Genomic DNA, 18,909 nt, shown 5'->3' with positions numbered 1-18,909 from the left:
GGATCAGGCCACAGACTAGAAGATCTTCTGGTAGGGACTGAGGGTTAGATTTTCAAAGGTATTTAGAAGCCTAAAGGTGCAGATAGGCAATTAATGGGATTTTCACCTACTTAGGTGCTTCTGAAAATCTCACTAGGTGCCTATCTGTATATTTAGGAATCTAAATACCTTTGAAAATCTGGGCCTATGTCCTTAAAACCTCTATGGCGCTGATCCTGCAATTCACTGTGTGCAGCTGGAGTCCCATTGACTTCAGTATTGGTACAGAGCCACTGGACTGGCAGAGCCCAGCTTACACATAGAAGATGCTGCTGGGGAGGAGAGAGAGTGAGCTAGAAGGTTCCTGGGAGCTGCAGTTCCCAGCATGCCCTAAGGGAAGGAGAGGGTGGCACGCAGAAAACTCCTTGCAAGCCTGAGACCGAGCATGAAGCTGTTTCTTCCTCTGGATCCCTGGGCTCTGGGGGATAGAGGGGAATGGGTGTCTGGGCAAGGGGAGCCTCACGGTTGGGTTCTGGGGAGGAGGAGGTTCAGGTATATTGGCTGTGGGGGCCTTGCAGGTGGGCTCTGGGGGTAGGCATTGTGGGTGTCTGGCTCCCTGCTGGGTTCTGGGGAGGGGGAAAGGGGGCAGAGAAACAGGAACTGGGTTGTCATTGGGGTTTCTTTAACTCTCTGATCCTGGGGGAATTTTTATGTGTGTCTGTATTGTTACAGACATGCTTGCTGACAGGTATTTTGAAACAAATTACCAAAATACTTGAAACTGGCATGATTATGTAAGATTTTCAGAATTTTGCAGAATTTTAAAATATTGTGCACAGAATTTTTAAGTTTTTGGTGCAGAATGCCCCCAGGAGTAACAATGTAAAAGTACTCTGGAATTCTGGTTCACGTCATAACAGAGAAGGGGCTTTCAATGTGAAAATAAGATCTGGAATCAGGTTCCGAAGTTTTGGTTTGGGCCCATCTCTACCAAAAATGTGTGTATGTATGTAGTTGCTATCTCCTGTGAGTATAAAAATCAGCTTTCACATTTAAGGGCCAAATTCTTCCCTCAGCTACAGTGATGAAAGCCCACTGACTTCAGTGGAGTTGCCTCAATATAAATGAAAGCAGACTTTGGCCCCAAATCTTTGTCATGCAACCCACGATGACAAAATGGGATTCAACAAAAAATGTATTAGAGCGAAGTGAAAAATAACTGTGAAAATATAGTTACAATATAGTCTTACATGAAACACTGAGAAACAGGGGAGAGCGATGAAAGAAGGGCTTATAAATTAATGCGGTTGCAGTCAGAACAAAATATTTATAGTTAATTGCCTGGGCTGTGAAATTTGCTGGAGTTCTTTAAAAACATAATCTCATCTCTTTGCATTAGGTCAAATGGAAAAAGGATTACTTACATGCATGGCTAGAATGCTGCGTGGGACTAATTCTCTGTACTGTCTAATGGTAAAGTGCCATGTTTTTATTCTCATAAGATCATCAAAGGTAAACTCCAAGATAAGACGCCCTTCTGTGCATACCTAGGATTAATAAAACACATGAAATAAAATCTTCCAGGAAATCTGTGCAGAATTACAATATTCTCACTCATTTAAACTAAACACCAAAATATCATCTGTATTTTCGTGTTCACTGTCATTGGGTTAATTGTTTCCCCTTCTCTAGAAAAAGAATTAGGGAAAGTAACTTCACAGTGGAGACAATAACTTATTATACTCTAGATTTTATAGCATTGAGTGCACTAAATCTTATTTATTGCACCATATCTGTTTCCCTTTTTAATCACCACTGCTAATTAATGACACTAAACCTTTCAGCATAGGTGACTGTTGTGCATACTTGATGTCAAGCTGCTGAACCAGTCATTCCCAACCTTTTGAAGTTTGATCCTCCCTACTAATGGATTAATGTATAAATGCTCCATTTGCATCCACTAGCAGTGCATAATGCCCCAGCATGGTTGCTGTCAATACTCATTTTTCTTATTCCCTTTTTCCAAGTGCTTCCTCCCCACATACACACCCACTTTTTATTTTTAATCTGGTTTTCTTCTCTCATTTTCTTTCTCTTTTATCAGCTGCCTATACCACAGATTTGCCACTAACCAGAAAGCTACATGCAGGTGTCCCTGGGTCTGCATTGGTAGCTCCATGAGGCTGACTCCCATGTGATATTGAGTGTTGTGGGGGCAAAGAAGAGACACTTAGACCAGTATGCCAGTGCCTGATCTTGTAGCCCTGTACATGTGAGCTGCCCTCCACAGTCAAATAATTCATATCATACTGTGAACGATGCTGTATTAGAAAAGCAAGGGGGTAGGTGGGCAGGTAGAAGGATGGGTAAATGCAGTTGGGTACTGCAGGAGAAGGGAGGCGAAGTGACTGGCATTCATAGAGCTGCCCACAGCTTTATCAGTGAGCAGTGAAGTATCTGAGTATCATGGGGCTGTCATGCATTCAGTCTTCTTCAGGGTGCCAAATGCACTCCTTGCATGGTGCCCTGGCTAGTGGATCCCTGAAGCATTGTACACATTAGCAGCACTGGAAATTCTTTTAAAGAAACTGTTTATGAATTTAGTCTCAAAGCTCCTGTTAGGAGTTAGTATGACTGAAGGAACCTGCAGTGAAAGAAATAATGAAAGGAGAGAGACAGTAATTAGTGAAATCTTCTTACAGTACTGTGCACAGACAATTAGATAACAATCTTCCATTAAAAAAAAAGACACTTATTGCAACTTTAATCAAATCATAGCTGAATTAAATAAAACAAATTGTAATGCTAGTTTACTAGTTAGTCTGTTTGCACATTGGTGTGATCACCAAACCCAGATTTATATAGTTTGTGGTTTTGCAGTGTGTATTTTTTCTGATTACTTATTTGATGCCATAGTTGTGTCTCCTCACAGTTTGATCAGCTTTAGCATACTATTCAAAACCACCTAGGCTAGGCTACCAGGCATATTGTGCAGGCAAAATATTATAGGCCTAGGAAAGAGAAACTTGTTAATAGGATTCTCTTATTCACTGTACCTCAGTCATGCATTCAGGTTTTGTATTGCTGATGGCCTATATGCAGGATTCATTCCCCCCTTGACTCTTTGATGTTCTTATTATTTTCATACTAAGATTAAAAATTTCACACCCATGACTCTAATACACCAATGTGAGGTAGCTGAGCCTATCAATATTACTGTACTGAGGCCAAGGATCCTGGTTATTGCCAAGTTAATATTAAACTACTTCAAGTTTATAATAATGTCTTATAATAATATCCCATAGGCTCACAAATATGTCTTCTCTGAAATGTTAAGAAATATAGCTCTCAATAGACTTTATTTTATGCACATATGTTAACAAATGGTCACAGAAAAGCTGGAACACATACCTCATATCATTGGCAAAATTTTACACATCTCATAAAGGAATTTAATTTTCCCCTCTACAAAATAATTTCAGATATTACTTCTAATCAATAAAATTAATGTAGTTCTTATTTGAAGTTGGCCTCTTTTTTTTAAGAAAAGGTGCCTTTCCCACAGAATCCAAAATCAAAAGGGTCTCCAATTAAGAAAACATTTTCTGTTGTGCTGAATTCATGTTACCTTACTGTGAGCTCTGACATTTTGTTTCTGTGGTAACCAAAATCAGCTGATTAGTTGGCATGGCAACAGAAAAGATGTAATCCCAGCAGACACACTCTAATCAATGCCCCCAGCACAGATGGTCTCCGGAGGATCAACAAGAAAGAGGCTGGCAGGCATTCAGTATATCACGTGGTAGCTCTAGACTAGGCCAGGAAAAAGAAAACTAAAAAAGAACATTTCTCAAACTAACCAATAGCTTTTTAACCCCTTCCTTGCATTGATTAATTGTAGGCTAGTCAGTGGGTTGCAACCATGAAAAATGACCTCAAAATTGCTTTTTATTGGATAGAATGTAGTTTTTCTAAAATAAGAAATATTTTCTTCCTTTTTCAGCCATATTAACAGATCATTTCTCAATAGATGTTTAGACTCCTTTACTTGAAAAGCAGTCTAAAGCTTATATGAATACATAAAATTAGTAAGATTATTTACTCAGTAAGAGTTAAAAAAGATAAAGTGAGTTTTAGTGTTATACTTGTGAAGTATGGATGATTGAGTCATTGTCAACTGCAGAGAAAAAAGTATTTTTATTATAATGATATGGGCATGTAGGCTATTACCATTTTTTAGTAGCACTGATCTCTGTAAAGTTCATTTATGTGAGGCTATTGGGAAATACAAAAATCACTAGCACTAAAAAACAGCTCAACTACCATATAAAGTTTGAGAATAAGTAAATTATAAGAGTCTAGGTTAATTCTGTGAGAGCAGTGCTTCCATTGCGTGAAGGAAAAAAAAATTTAAAATCCAAACACCAGGGTGAATTAACATGGTAGCTTGGATGTTTAGAACCTGATTTTACTTTCACAGAAGTCAGTGGCAAACCTGTTAACTGGGACCTTTAATCCTGAACATGTATTTCCCTTCTTTTATTAGCTTTAATTCACACCCTGAATGTTATTAAAATATTTTTATTAATTTATTTCCTCTGGTTTTATTAAAAATGTATCATTTACTTCTTAGTTCAGTAAGATATTTAAGTACTTGGGTAACTGTAAGCAAGTGAATAACCCCATTGAAGTCAGTTTTGACTACTTGTGCTTAAAGTCAGGTATATGCTTGAGTACCTTGCTTAAAAAAGAAAAAAATTACTAATCTCATATTTACTCAGTACTATCTAATAAATTGACCTAAGCAGGAAAATATAAAAATGCATAGCATGTGGATCATTGATGCAACAGATGATCAAACCTCTATCAGGACTGTTCCAGACTATTGTATTAAAACTACTTAGAGAATTTTTTAGCTTGCAGACTGTTCATCAGACCAAAGTGGGTGCTAAACAACAGCAGTGTGCTTGATGAGTTTGCATACTAAAAATTTATTTGAGCATAAGCTTTCGTGAGCTACAGCTCACTTCATCAGAGGCATGCATCCGATGAAGTGAGCTGTAGCTCACGAAAGCTTATGCTCAATACATTTGTTAGTCTCCAAGGTGCCACAAGTACTCCTGTTCTTTTTGCGGAAACAGACTAACATGGCTGCTGCTCTGAAACCGTACTAAAAATGTTTACAATAGAGTCACTAAAGGAAGGAAAAACCTTACTCGACCAATTTCTGACATAGTGTTAAATGAGTGAATTCAATTTAATGTAGTTACACATGTTACATGAGGTTTTAATTTTGTCCACTGTACCCATGCCACGAGGATACAGTTCTGCCATTACATGTGCTGGGTCCCTATTGACTTCACTGGGAGCTGTGCATGCATGTTAGAAGGCAAAATTTGGTTCTAACTCACTTTCGAACAAGACAAGTAATGTTTCTCTTTTCTCCCTTATTCTACGTTCTAAAGGTGTTTTGTTAAGAAAAATAATGTTTTAATTGTAAAAACAAATAAAAACAATTTAAGTTTTTTCCTGAAGCTAAGCTGAATCCCTGAGTGAACTTTCTATTGAAGTATAGAGATTTACATTAGAATCCTCAACAGAACCTTCACTAATGGAGCATGTATGATGTCACTAAGACTCCAATCCTGCGAATCTTTGCACGATTAAGATCAAACTGCCATCAGATATACGAAGTGCTTCTCTTGAAGTAGATGGGATCTGTATATATTCAGCCCAAACCAGATTTTGGTCCTTAGGAGTGTTTCACCTTTTATTTTTTTGTATCAGCTGGGTACTATTTCCCCCTCTGAAGGAACAGCGCTGTAGTACAGTGTGCTGGCAACGCAAAACAAATGTGTTAAATCAGCAAAAGTATTTATTGAATGCTAGAGATTCCAAAGGAAGGGTTCCAAAAAACTGCTTCTCTGTGTAATATTGCATTAAACCAACTGACCCGTGTTCTGCCCTTTGGCCAAGTGCATCGCAAAGAGGAGAAAAATCATGGAAATAACACAAATGTTGTTCGAGTGCCATGCAGAAGGGACAAGTAGCTACACTATAGCTTCCCTTCCACTGCACATAGACAAACATCTAGCCATGGCTGCAATATGCAAGGTCTTCATAGGCCAGGTGGTGAGGAGGGGTCATCTAGGAACAGCTGGTTTACTTGGCATGCTTCCTTCTCCTTGGGGACAACATTATGATGCAATACATGCGTCATAAACTCAGAGCCCCAGTAACTTGAGTTGGTTGGAATGTTTCAGTAAAGTCTTTGGTTTGTTTGTTTAGTTGTTTTTTGTTTTGTTTTTTGGGGGTCAGAAAATGCCAGTTTGTGGAAACTGATTGGTTTTGACCAAACCTTTCTCAAGTCCAGGATGGACTTTGTGGTCAAAACACTTCAGAAAGAAAAGAGACCCCAGAAAAGCCAATAGCCTAGTGGTTTGAGCACTCACCTGGGATGTAAGAGATGCTAGTTCAAGTTCCTGCTTTGCCTGAGTTGAAGCAGGGGCATGAATGTGGTTCTCCCTCATCCCAGGTGGGTGCCCCAACTAGCAGGCAATTTTAGTCCCACCCTCTCTCTGTGGTGGTTTTGTTTTGTTTTGGCAAAAGAATTCAAATGGTCTTGGTTTCATTCCCTGGAATAGACCCAAATGTTGAAACCTCAAAATGTTTCACAAAGCAAAATTCTTGTTTTCTGGCCAACCCTACCAGTAACTCAATCTCAATGTCATTTAAATACTGTGAAAGAGGTATGTGAATATGGCAGGCAAGAAGTCAATGCGATCTGATGGAACAAGTTCTACATGATCTGACCATGCCATGAACAGCCTAGAAATGCTCAGTCATCACAATGCCAGTGGCCATATTCTCTGCCTACACTAGAACCTCACCAGTCCCACATGCCAATGAGGAACATAGAACAGGTTTAACTGTTCCCTAAAGGCTCGGATACATTTAATCAGTCCCCTCCCTCTTGTAAAATTCAAAGAGTGGGATTTAGCCATCTGAGGATGCATAAAAATGAGAATAAAAGAGGATGACCGTGGCTAAATAAGCAATGCACACATTTCCATTCTCACTAACCACAGTTTGTTGTAATTTTTCATTTCAAGTATGTCATTTAATTCCATAAGATTTTTATTTTATTTTAATTTGGTATATCTAATTGCTTTTCTGCCTGTTTGGTCTTGTTTATATAAGTATAACGCATCCTATCTAATTGTGTGATTTAGCTGCAAGACTGGAAGGGGCCGAAGTCTGAAGAGAATTCAATCTTCAATCAGATGTGGTGGACACCTGCTTAGGGCCTCATCCAAAGACTGCTGAAATCACTGTAAATCATTCCTTTGACTTCAATGCACTTTGGATCAGGCTCTGTTGTATTAAAGCACTAGCTGTACTGAGACTTCCCAGTCCCCAATGGGTAACATATCTAAATAAAGCATGTTAACCAAAATGTATCAACCATGTAATCACTCACTGTTGTTTTAAAATTAAGATGAGATAAAGTACACAGGCAGCTGAAACTTAGTTCCTAAAAGTTTGGTGGCTGTGGTGGCTTAGTTTTACGTGCTTTCTCTTGAAAAACTTCCTAGGAAGACAGCAAAAGGTGCCCACAAAGCTTTCCAGTCATGTAATAAATAGTAATAATACAAAATACAAAGGTATGAAAGTGTTTGAGGTATTAGAAATCAACAAAGCCTTTCAGAAAACATAATTATCCTTCAAATACTCCTTGAAAAACACACACACACACACACACAAAACGCAATATGTTTCACTGAGTCTTTCCTGTTACCTTGGTAAACATGGGCTTTCCATGCTGGGTGACCATGGTGCATTGATCACAGTCCACTGTGATAGATGAGTTGTGGTATGACTCTTTTGAGTGCTTGAGAATGTAATACAGGTCTGTTACACCTCCTTCAAAGACCGTGCTAAAATAACGAGGAATTAGGGTCCTTCCAATGGCTGTGAGGAAGATACAAAGCAAAAATCAACAAATACTGTAGGTTATAACAAACACAACATCAGTGTTTTTAAGTGAAACTTTCATTTAAAGAATATAATACATGTTCTCGGAGAGCTACAGAACTAGAGTCTCCACCTGCTCCCATTGAAATCAATGGCAAACAGCCTATTCTCTTCAGTAGGTTTGGACCTCGGTTCGTATAGCTTTTTTATACAGTTGGTGAACTAGCTTCTTTCTTCCTGAAGGTTTGGAGATGCTTGTAGATGTTCAAAGGTTATTACTACAGAGGAGCCATGCTGAGTAAATCTTGTCTGAAACTTGGATGCAATATCTCATTTCCATAAATAAATGTGTAAATAAAACCAGAGCGTACATGTGCTTGTGCAAATACATGCATGCACCGAAACGTATAACTCTTTATGCATAGAGTACATACACATATATATTAATACAGTATATATACAATATATATGTATAGCTAATATAGTCTGTTGAATGGAAAGAGAACTATAGGAGAAAAACAAAATCCCTGCGATTGAAAAAGGACCTGACAGTGGGATGCAATATATAAAGCCATAGGCTCAGAGCACAGAGCCCATCTGAGATCTCTTTTTCAATTCAAGTGGAAATAGTTGCCTCTATAATCTAAAACGGCTGAAGATGCACATGGGGTAAACACGCACTGTGATACAAAACCTGCGTCAGCTGACTTGGACTCGTGGGGCTTCGGCTGCAGGGCTATAAAATTGCAGTGCAGATGCTCCAGCTCTGGCTGGAACCCAGGCTCTGAGACCCCATGATGAGGGGGAGGGTCTCAGAGTCCCCAGGCTCCAGCCCCAGCACCATTGTTTACACTGCAATTTTTAGCCTTACAGTCCCAGCCCAAGTTAGCTGACCTGGTCTCTGAGACTCGGTGCCGCAGGGTTTTTATTGCAGAGTAGATATACCCTGACCATAGAGATGGGCCATATACGAAGAAAGATTTGACCAATAGAGCAACCTGCATTTGTTTTTTAAACCCCAACTCATAGACTTCAAGGGACAAACCCTGCAATCCTTGGAAACAATTCCCATTGAATTCACATCACTGAAATCGATGGCAGTTTTGAATAAGGACTGCAGGACGTAGCTCACAGTAAATAAATAAATAAATAAATAGAGTTCTGAATGTTTTTCAGTTGCACGGACTAGTGGCAGTAATAGACATCGAAGGGAAATGTGTTATGTGCAATTGATGTTTTCCTTCTCCATTTTTGCAGACAGTTTGGTTGCTATTGGCAACTTAAAACACCAAGACAATATTTTAGGAATAAGTACTTTATAAACAGATCAATACTGTATTTTTAGAGTGACTTAATAATACTTTGAACTTACAGTATATTATGTTTTTCACCTGAAAAATGTTTTGCAAATATTAATTAATCCTCAACATTCCTGTGTCTATACTCCTGTGTGGTAGTAGGTAAAGATTAACTCCATTATATAGGGGGAAAACCAAGGCAAATAGGTTTATATGGAGAGGGAAACAAAGCCCTGGTCTAGACTAGGAGCTGAGGTCGAATTTAGCAGCATTAAATCAATTTAACCCTGCACCCGTCCACATGACGAAGCCCTTTTTTCGACTTAAAGGGCTCTTAAAATCGATTTCCTTACTCCACCCCCGACAAGGGGATTAGCGCTGAAATCAGCCTTGCTGGGTCGAATTTGGGGTACTGTGGACGCAATTAGACGGTATTGGCCTCCGGGAGCTATTGGCCTCCATTGTGACAGCTCTGGACAGCACTCTCAACTCAGATGCACTGGCCAGGTAGACAGGAAAAGAACCGCGAACTTTTGATTTTCAATTTCCTGTTTGGCCACCGTGGCAAGCAGCAAGTGACCATGCAGAGCTCATCAGCAGAGGTGACCATGCAGAGCTCATCAGCAGAGGTGACCATGATTGAGTCCCAGAATTGCAAAAGAGCTCCAGCATGGACCGAACGGGAGGTATGGGATCTGATCGCTGTTTGGGGAGAGGAATCTGTGCTATCGGAACTACGTTCCAGTTTTCGAAATGCCAAAACATTTGTCAAAATCTCCCAGGGCATGAAGGACAGAGGCCATAACAGGGACCTGAAGCAGTGCCGCATGAAACTTAAGGAGCTGAGGCAAGCCTACCAGAAAACCAGAGAGGCGAACGGCCGCTCTGGGTCAGAGCCCAAAACATGCCACTTCTATGATGAGCTGCATGCCATTTTAGGGGTTCAGCCACCACTACCCCAGCCGTGTTGTTTGACTCCTTCAATGGAGATGGAGGCAACACGGAAGCAGGTTTTGGGGACGAGGAAGATGATGATGATGAGGTTGTAGATAGCTCACAGCAAGCAAGCGGAGAAACCGGTTTTCCCGACAGCCAGGAACTGTTTCTCACCCTGGACCTGGAGCCAGTACCTCCCAAACCCACCCAAGGCTGCCTCCTGGACCCGCCAGGTGGACAAGGGACCTCTGGTGAGTGTACCCTTTAAAATACTATACATGGTTTAAAAGCAAGCATGTGAAAGGATTAATTTGCCCTGGCATACGTGGCTCTCCTGGATATACTCCCAAAGCCTTTGCAAAAGGTTTCTGGGGAGGGCAGCCTTATTCCATCCACCATGGTAGGACACTTTACCACTCCAGGCCAGTAGCACGTACTCGGGAATCATTGTAGAACAAAGCATTGCAGTGTATGTTTCCTGGCGTTCAAACAACATCCGTTCTTTATCTGTCTGTGTTATCCTCAGGAGAGTGATATAATTCATGGTCACCTGGTTGAAATAGGGTGCTTTTCTTAAGGGGACATTCAGAGGTGCCCGGTCCTGCTGGGCTGTTTGCCTGTGGCTGAACAGAAATGTTCCCCGCTGTTAGCCACGGGGGGGGGGAAGGGAGGGGGGCTAGACATGTGGTGGGGGGAGGCAAAATGCAACCTTGGAACGAAAGCACATGTGCTATGCATATAATGTTAACAGCAAGGTTTACTGTGAAAGAGTGTACCCATTGTTCTATAAAATGTGTGTTTTTGTACCACTGTCCCTTTTTTTTCTCCACCAGCTGCATGTGTTTCAAGGATCACAGGATCTTCTCCTTCCCAGAGGCTAGCGAAGATTAGAAGGCAAAAAAAACGCACACACGATGAAATGTTCTCTGAGCTCATGCAGTCCTCCCACACTGACAGAGCACAGACGAATGCGTGGAGGCAGACAATGTCAGAGTGCAGGAAAGCACAAAATGACCGGGAGGAGAGGTGGCGGGCTGAAGAGAGTAAGTGGCGGGCTGAAGAGAGGGCTGAAGCTGAAAGGTGGCGGCAGCATGATGAGAGGAGGCAGGATTCAATGCTGAGGCTGCTGGAGGATCAAACTAATATGCTCCAGTGTATGGTTGAGCTGCAGGAAAGGCAGCAGGAGCACAGACCGCCGCGACAGCCCCTGTGTAACCAACCGCCCTCCTCCCCAAGTTCCATAGCCTCCTCACCCAGACGCCCAAGAATGCAGTGGGGGGGCCTCTGGCCACCCAGCCACTCCACCCCAGAGGATTGCCCAAGCAACAGAAGGCTGGCATTCAATAAGTTTTAAAGTCTTGTGGCCTTGTCCTTCCCTCCTCCACCACCCCTCCCAGTGCTTCTCTCTTCCACCACCCTTCCCGGGCTACCTTGGTAGTTATCCCCCTATTTGTGTGATGAATTAATAAAGAATGCATGAATGTGAAGCAACAATGACTTTATTGCCTCTGCAAGCGGTGATCGAAGGGAGGAGGGGAGGATGGTTAGCTTACAGGGAAGTAGAGTGAACCAAGGGGCGGGGGGTTTCATCAAGGAGGAACAAACAGAACTTTCACACTGTAGCCTGGCCAGTCATGAAACTGGTTTTCAAAGCTTCTCTGATGCGTACCGCACCCTCCTGTGCTCTTCTAACCGCCCTGGTGTCTGGCTGCGTGTAACCAGCAGCCAGGCGATTTGCCTCAACCTCCCACCTCACCATAAACGTCTTCCCCTTACTCTCACAGATATTGTGGAGCGCACAGCAAGCAGTAATAACAGCGGGAATATTTGTTTCGCTGACATCTAGCTGAGCCTGTAAACTGTGCCAGTGCGCTTTTAAATGTCCAAATGCACATTCTACCACCATTCTGCACTTGCTCAGCCTGTAGTTGAACAGCTCCTGACTACTGTCCAGGCTGCCTGTGTATGGCTTCATGAGCCATGGCATTAAGGGGTAGGCTGGGTCCCCAAGGATAACTATAGGCATTTCAACATCCCCAACGGTTATTTTCTGGTCTGGAATAAAGTCCCTTCCTGCAGCTTTTGAAACAGACCAGAGTTCCTGAAGATGCGAGCGTCATGTACCTTTCCCAGCCATCCCACGTTGATGTTGGTGAAACGTCCCTTGTGATCCACCAGAGCTTGCAGCACTATTGAAAACTACCCCTTGCGGTTTATGTACTCACCGGCTTGGTGCTCCAGTGCCAAGATAGGGATATGGGTTCCGTCTATGGCCCCACCACAGTTAGGGAATCCCATTGCAGCAAAGCCATCCACTATGATCTGCACATTTCCCAGGGTCACTACCCTTGATATCAGCAGATCTTTGATTGCGTTGGCTACTTGCATCACAGCAGCCCCCACAGTAGACTTGCCCACTCCAAATTGATTCCCGACTGACCGGTAGCTGTCTGGCGTTGCAAGCTTCCACAGGGCTATTGCCACTCACTTCTCAACTGTGAGGGCTGCTCTCATCTTGGTATTCTTGCGCCTCAGGGCAGGGGAAAGCAAGTCACAAAGTTCCATGAAAGTGCCCTGACGCATGCAAAAGTTTCGCAGCCACTGGGAATCGTCCCAGACCTGCAACACTATGCGGTCCCACCAGTCTGTGCTTGTTTCCCGGGCCCAGAATCGGCGTTCCACTGCATGAGCCTGACCCATTAGCACCATGATGCCCACATTGCCAGGGCCCATGCTTTGAGAGAAGTCTGTGTCCATGTCCTCATCACTCTTGTCACCGCGCTGACGTCGCCTACTCGCCCGTTTTCGTTTTGCCAGGTTCTGGTGCTGCTTATACTGCTGGATAATGTGTGTGGTGTTTAATGTGCTCCTAACTGCCAAAGTGATCTGAGCGGGCTACCCATGCTTGCCGTGGTATGGTGTCTGCACAGAAAAAAGGTGCGGAACGATTGTCTGCCATTGCCCTGATGGAGGAAGGGGCGACTGATGACATGGCTTACAGGGTTGGCTTACAAGGAATTAAAATCAACAAAGGGGGTGGCTTTGCGAGAAACTGAATGGCCCCCTCAAGGATAGAACTCAAAACCTCAAGGATAGAACTCAAAACTGGGTTTAGCAGGCCGTTGATTTCACAGAGAGAGGGAGGGAGGAGAAAATGAATACAAAACAAATCTGGTCTATTTCTTGTTTTGAGCCACTTCGTCTATCTTTATACATCTTGCTGGCAGCAGACTGTGCAGTACAACCGCTAGCCATCATCATCTCCTGGGTGCTTGGCAGAAGACAGTGCAGTATGACAACTGGCCATTGTCTTCTGCTAGCTGTAGATTAAAAGACAGTGCACTGCCGGTAAGACTCAATCACCATGAGACAAAACAAGGGAAATGACCTGGCTGAATCACTCCCATGTTTGCTCAGGCGCCCGGTTAAAAGAGCACCTTTTACCAAGGTTAAAAGGACTATGTCGACGACAGCTACCAGTCATACTGTACTGTCTGCTGCCAAAAGGCAATAAACTGCTGCTGAGTAGCAATGCAGTACCATGTCTGCCAGCTCCCAGGAGACATACGGTGACGGTTAGCTGAGCAGGCTTCATGCTTGCTGTGGTATGGTGTCTGCACAGGTAACTCAAGAAAAAAGGCGAAAATGATTGTCTGCCCTTGCTTTCACGGAGGGAGGGAGGGAACGGGGGCCTGACGATATGTACCCAGAACCACCCGCGACAATGTTTTAGCCCCATCAGGCACTGGGATTTCTACCCAGAATTCAAATGGGCGGTGGAGACTGCGGGAACTGTGGGATAGCTACCCACAGTGCAACGCTCTGGAAGTCGACGGTTGCCTCGGTACTGTGGACACACTCCGCCGACTACATGCACTTAGAGCATTTGTGTGGGGACACACACAATCGACTGTTTAAAAACGCTTTCTACAAAACCGACTTCTATAATTTCAACCTAATTTCATAGTGTAGACATACCCAAAGGCAAATAGGTTAAGTGACTTAGTCTAAGCCAATAGAGGAGTCAATATCAGAGCCCAGATTAAAACTCATTAATTCCTAGCTCAGACAACTGAGTTCATGTCTCTCTGTCTTGTTCTGTATGTTTTGAGAGTAATTTTTAAAAATGTACCTCCTTTGGAGTTCTGCCTGCATAAGAACTAAGGAATGTGTCCTATTTATAAATTTGAGAGTGGGGCTTGGGAATTAAAAGGTCTGACGCTTTATAGATGAGCAGTTTTGTGGAAATAGTTTAGGTCTTTCCACATTAGTTTAAAAAATATCATATATAGCTGTCTCAGCTAATTGAATTGTGACAGAAAATCCCAGGTTTTAATAAATCTCTCTTTTTTATTTTCTATCTTATAATAATATAACAGTACAATAGATAGACAAATATAGAAAATATACAAGGGTTTGCTAAAAGTTTTTGCTGAGATATGGAACTTTAACATGGCTATGAATGCCTTACGTTACACTGAAGTTTTACATGTAATTTATAAATCTATACTGAAGTCTCTGGATATAGCTGACAAATCAATGTATAATCTGAACAATTATTCTACCATACAAGCCCCCATAAAAAACCCACCCACACATCAAGTATGTATTAATTTACTATAGTCTGTTAATTTAATTAGAGAAACTAAAGTTCAGTGAATCAGCAGAAGACTTTTCTAAAGCTTTGAGTAACAATTTCCTATGTTGCTCAGTATGGTATATTATAAAATGAGAAATTTTATCCATCAAGTTAATTTCTCACTCCCCTAAGGCTAATTAGGACAAATTAAGTTTCCTGCTAATCATCCTGAGCAGTTACTGCCTGATATGAAAATCCAGGATTTCTACTGATTGCAATAAATGTATATTCACGTTACTTGTGCAATGCATAAATATCATGAACATATTTTAAATGCAATTTAAAATCGTTTGATAGGTGTTTCCCAAAGTGGTCTGATCACATGGTGCTGGCTTTCCTCCTTGTTTCCAGCTGTTGCAACACATTAAAGAAAGCTACAAATGTATTGAATACTTTCCTGTTATTAATTTACACATAAGCAATGGCTGTGGTTGCCACAGGGATATTATGTATAGGAAGAGTGGGGGTTTCCACAATCATGAATGGGAAGGGAGGTGTCCCCATGACTATCTCTCTATAAAGATGTGCCCCATGCTGTGAAGGAGCGTGAAAACCCTTTTGCAGTATGGTGTCAATACAAACAATTAATTGAGCACCATCCATACTGTGTACTAAGTGAGGCAGTTCTGTGGAAAAAATAGTATGTGATCATGTAATTAAAGACAAGGGGGATGAATAAAGATTGCACAGGCAATCTTAATTCCAGCATTTCCTAAGTTTCAAGTGCTTGATTTTGCAACTTGATTAGTGTTCTTTTAATGTAGGTTTTTGTGCATAATTTCCTAGGTTTTTAATAAAGCAAACTGAAAAAACAGAAATTCCATCATGTGGCATCATACTGACACCCAGATGGTTCACCCAAAGGTCCTAGTCTCCTTGCCCAGCCAGTATCAGTTCCCCCACTCCTTTTCCCCAGTCTCCTTATCCAACCTGTCCCAGTTTCCCCTTTGTGGCTCCTAATCCCATCTGTCTCTCTCCCTGTCCCCCACTGGCTCCCAGCCTCCCTACCTGGGGTCAGCCTCCAATCTCAGCCTCACCCCCCACCCCTACAGCTCCTTGTCCCAGTCTCTTTGCCCAGCCAGTCCCAGTTCTCCCTCATGCTATACACTAGCTGTTTGTCAGATTTGCCGCTCCTGCCCTCTTCTCATGTTCTCCCCACTAGTTCCTTGTCTGGGCTGTCCCAGTGTCCCCAGCTCTTCTTCTGATCTCAGTGTTTTCCCCTACCTGGTGAACTGGCTCCCAGTCCTCTCCCCATACACATATTCCCCACCAGCTCCCAGTCCCAGTCTCTCCTCCACAGATCTCAGACCCAGCCCAACTAGTCCCAGCTTTCCTTCCCACGCAGCTACTAGTCCCATCCTCCTTGCCTAACTAGTCACAGCCTGCCCTGCCCCTGGGTCCTAATCCCTGTCTTCTTGCTGAGCCAGGCCGATGTACAGGGGGCAGGGTCAAATTTTGAAGCCTGGAGTCCTGGGCATAATCCAGTACCCAAACGGGGTATCGGCAGGGGAAAGGGGCGGGAGCTCCCCAGGTCAGGGAGACTAATGATAAAACACTAAAACTATCAAATAAAAACTTTAAAACTCAGAATACAAAAATTATTTATAGCAATCTGAACATATTCACAGATAAAGAAGAAAGCCAAAGCTTCAGACACAGGAGGTTCTGACCCTGACCACGTGGCGGTGACAAGGAACTGGGGAGAGGCAGTCTGCCCTTTATCTCCTCAGATGGAGGCATAAGGTGAGCCAGTGCACACGTGCAGACCAACGGACACCACTTTCAAAATTCTCCAGCTCTGGGCACATGGAGCACATGCCTACGCACGGTGAAATACATGTAGGGACCAGCACTTGAAGAAGATCAAGCCCTTTCTTAGAGTTAACCACCACTACCTTCAGCAGTGACTGCTCATTCTGCAGCCTAGAAGATGACTCTTTTCCCTCTCTTTCACTACCATTTAAGCATGCATTGATCTCCAGAATTTTGTTTTAAGTTATGCATTTAGGAATGGATACCAGCCTCTGCATTTAACTGAGTATCTGCTGCCATCCTGTTATTGTCCATGAAGGTCACCGTGGCTTAAATGTGATAGCAAAAGGGGTGTGAATTGACAAAAAGCAGCTGGATGTAGAAACAAGTAAAAGTTATTTATATGAAAATAGCTACAGAAAAGGCATAGTTGAAATCAGGTATTTTTAGTGTAATCTTATGCCAACATTAGCTAGAATAATGTACAGTTTTTTTAACCTATTCAGATGTGTAACCAATAGGGAGCTATCTAGCTATGTGCTCTTTTGTATACTTTTCAGTGAATCAGAGATCTAAATACAAATTCTAGAACTCAAGAAAATCATGTGGATTTATGACAGTCCCAGAGTAGCAGGGATCCAGAAATCAATTAACTGATGTTTATACTGCTCCAGAAAAGGAGGTGACAAACACCATACTGTTAGTGATTTTCATACTACAGAACCTTTATAAAACTCAAAAGAATGGAAATTTTATATGCACTGTTTGAGAAGGGTTGAAGCATTTCATGGCATGTAGTCTGCTTCCCAGTGAAGTGAAAAGCATGTCACATACTAGCTTTTTGGCTTTCGTATGCCATTGTCACTTAGCAGGGCTGTTTGTGCAGTACTGTCATACTAGTTAAAATTATGTTCATATGTCTTTTTAGTTATTTCTCTCTTAAACAGAACAGAATACCCATAAATTCCCAGCAACTTTGCCCTTCTTCTCCCTGAAAACACTGCCATCTATCTATCTAGGTTTTTATGACAGGTTTCAGAGTGATTTTTATGCTGTGCTTTCATATTGAAATATCCAGGAGATACCCTTACTTTCCAAACTACCTTTTAAAAAAAATCACAAATCAAATTATAAAATGAAGGAGGTGGGTTTTTCTGTTTGTTTCTGTTTTTCTTTTGAGGCAGTTGATTCTGCAAGTTTTCCATGTACAATACTCCTATTTACTCGAGTGAAAGTTCTGCAACCTGTATAACCACAAAAATTAGGCTTTCCATTACATTCTTTGTCATTCACCACTATTGCAGCAAACTATCTGCCATGTTGTTAGCTGGTTAAATGAAAACCTCCGTTTTTAAAAATATCTCTTTGTAGTTGGCTAGCTATAGGAAATATATGGGAATCTGATTGTTTGTTGATGGCCAACAAGTGGTCAGCACTATACAAGATACAAAGGAATAAAGAAGAGCCTGATTCTTACTGGCTTTGCACTTTGTGTCACCATTTACACTTGTTCAAGTGAGTGCAAAAGGGTATAAATAGTGACCACTAAGGTGAATGAGTGAGGAATTCTGATTTGCTGGTATTTTACACCATATATGCACACATGTAAATGACAACAAAAGATGATGGCAGTGGAGCCTCTGCCTCAAGCTATACAAGCAGCTAAGAATAAGATTTAACAACCCTGCATTAGACAACCCAGATATGATTTTGTTTTGCTTTTATATGCAGCAGGTCAGTGACAGCTTTTTTATTGGTAAGCATTTAGTAATTGTGGGCTTTGCAAAGAAGTGAGTTTTAAGAAGGGATTTGACTAAACAGAGGGTGGGGTGGTTGGCACACTGGGGTACAGAGGGAGCCCAGCTTGTTGGGAAGTATGAAAGAAGGTACAGCAACAAAGCTAAAGGTTAACTCTAAATACAACCTAAGTGTCTGAAGTTCAGGATTTGAAGCTGACTCTAAGAATTTTATTTTTTAATTATTTTATTTGAAAGATGTACAGAAAAAAAATCCAAAAGCACCAACAACAGGGTGGCTGTATGAACAGATCAGCCACATAAGACGCATGGTCCATGTACTATATAACAGTCTGTCTATACTTCCCCTGGGATAAAAAACCCTGGGAATGGGTGAAGCTTGTGGGGTTCAGCGTTTGTGAATCTCACACTGTTTTGGGAATTTTCAAAATTAGTTGGCGTTTGTGACTCCATGGTTTTTTTCAAGACAGAGTCAATTAAAAGAAAAAATAACATGTTTTCTAGTTAATGGGAAGCCTCTATTATTTGTGATATTAGAGATAAAAGAACACATCTTCCCTTTACGTCCCAAAGC

General features: G+C 42.0%; 1 protein-coding gene across 2 annotated transcripts in view; it reads right to left on the bottom strand.

The window, feature by feature from the left end:
- LDB2 (LIM domain binding 2) overlaps positions 1-18,909 on the bottom strand; it is a 294,341-nt gene that overhangs the window by 57,073 nt on the left and 218,359 nt on the right. For both annotated transcript variants that reach the window (XM_077814623.1, XM_077814624.1), the window contains exons 3-4: positions 7,778-7,950; positions 1,404-1,526 (exon numbers count right to left, since the gene is read on the bottom strand). In XM_077814623.1, coding sequence (XP_077670749.1) covers positions 1,404-1,526; positions 7,778-7,950 — 296 coding nt within the window. The remainder of the gene's footprint in view (positions 1-1,403; positions 1,527-7,777; positions 7,951-18,909) is intronic.

The sequence above is a fragment of the Eretmochelys imbricata genome, chromosome 4 (genome assembly GCF_965152235.1).
Source record: "Eretmochelys imbricata isolate rEreImb1 chromosome 4, rEreImb1.hap1, whole genome shotgun sequence".
NCBI classification, from domain to species: Eukaryota; Metazoa; Chordata; order Testudines; family Cheloniidae; genus Eretmochelys; species Eretmochelys imbricata.
Note: the sequence above shows the minus strand (reverse complement) of the source record. Positions and strands in the feature narration are given on the sequence as shown.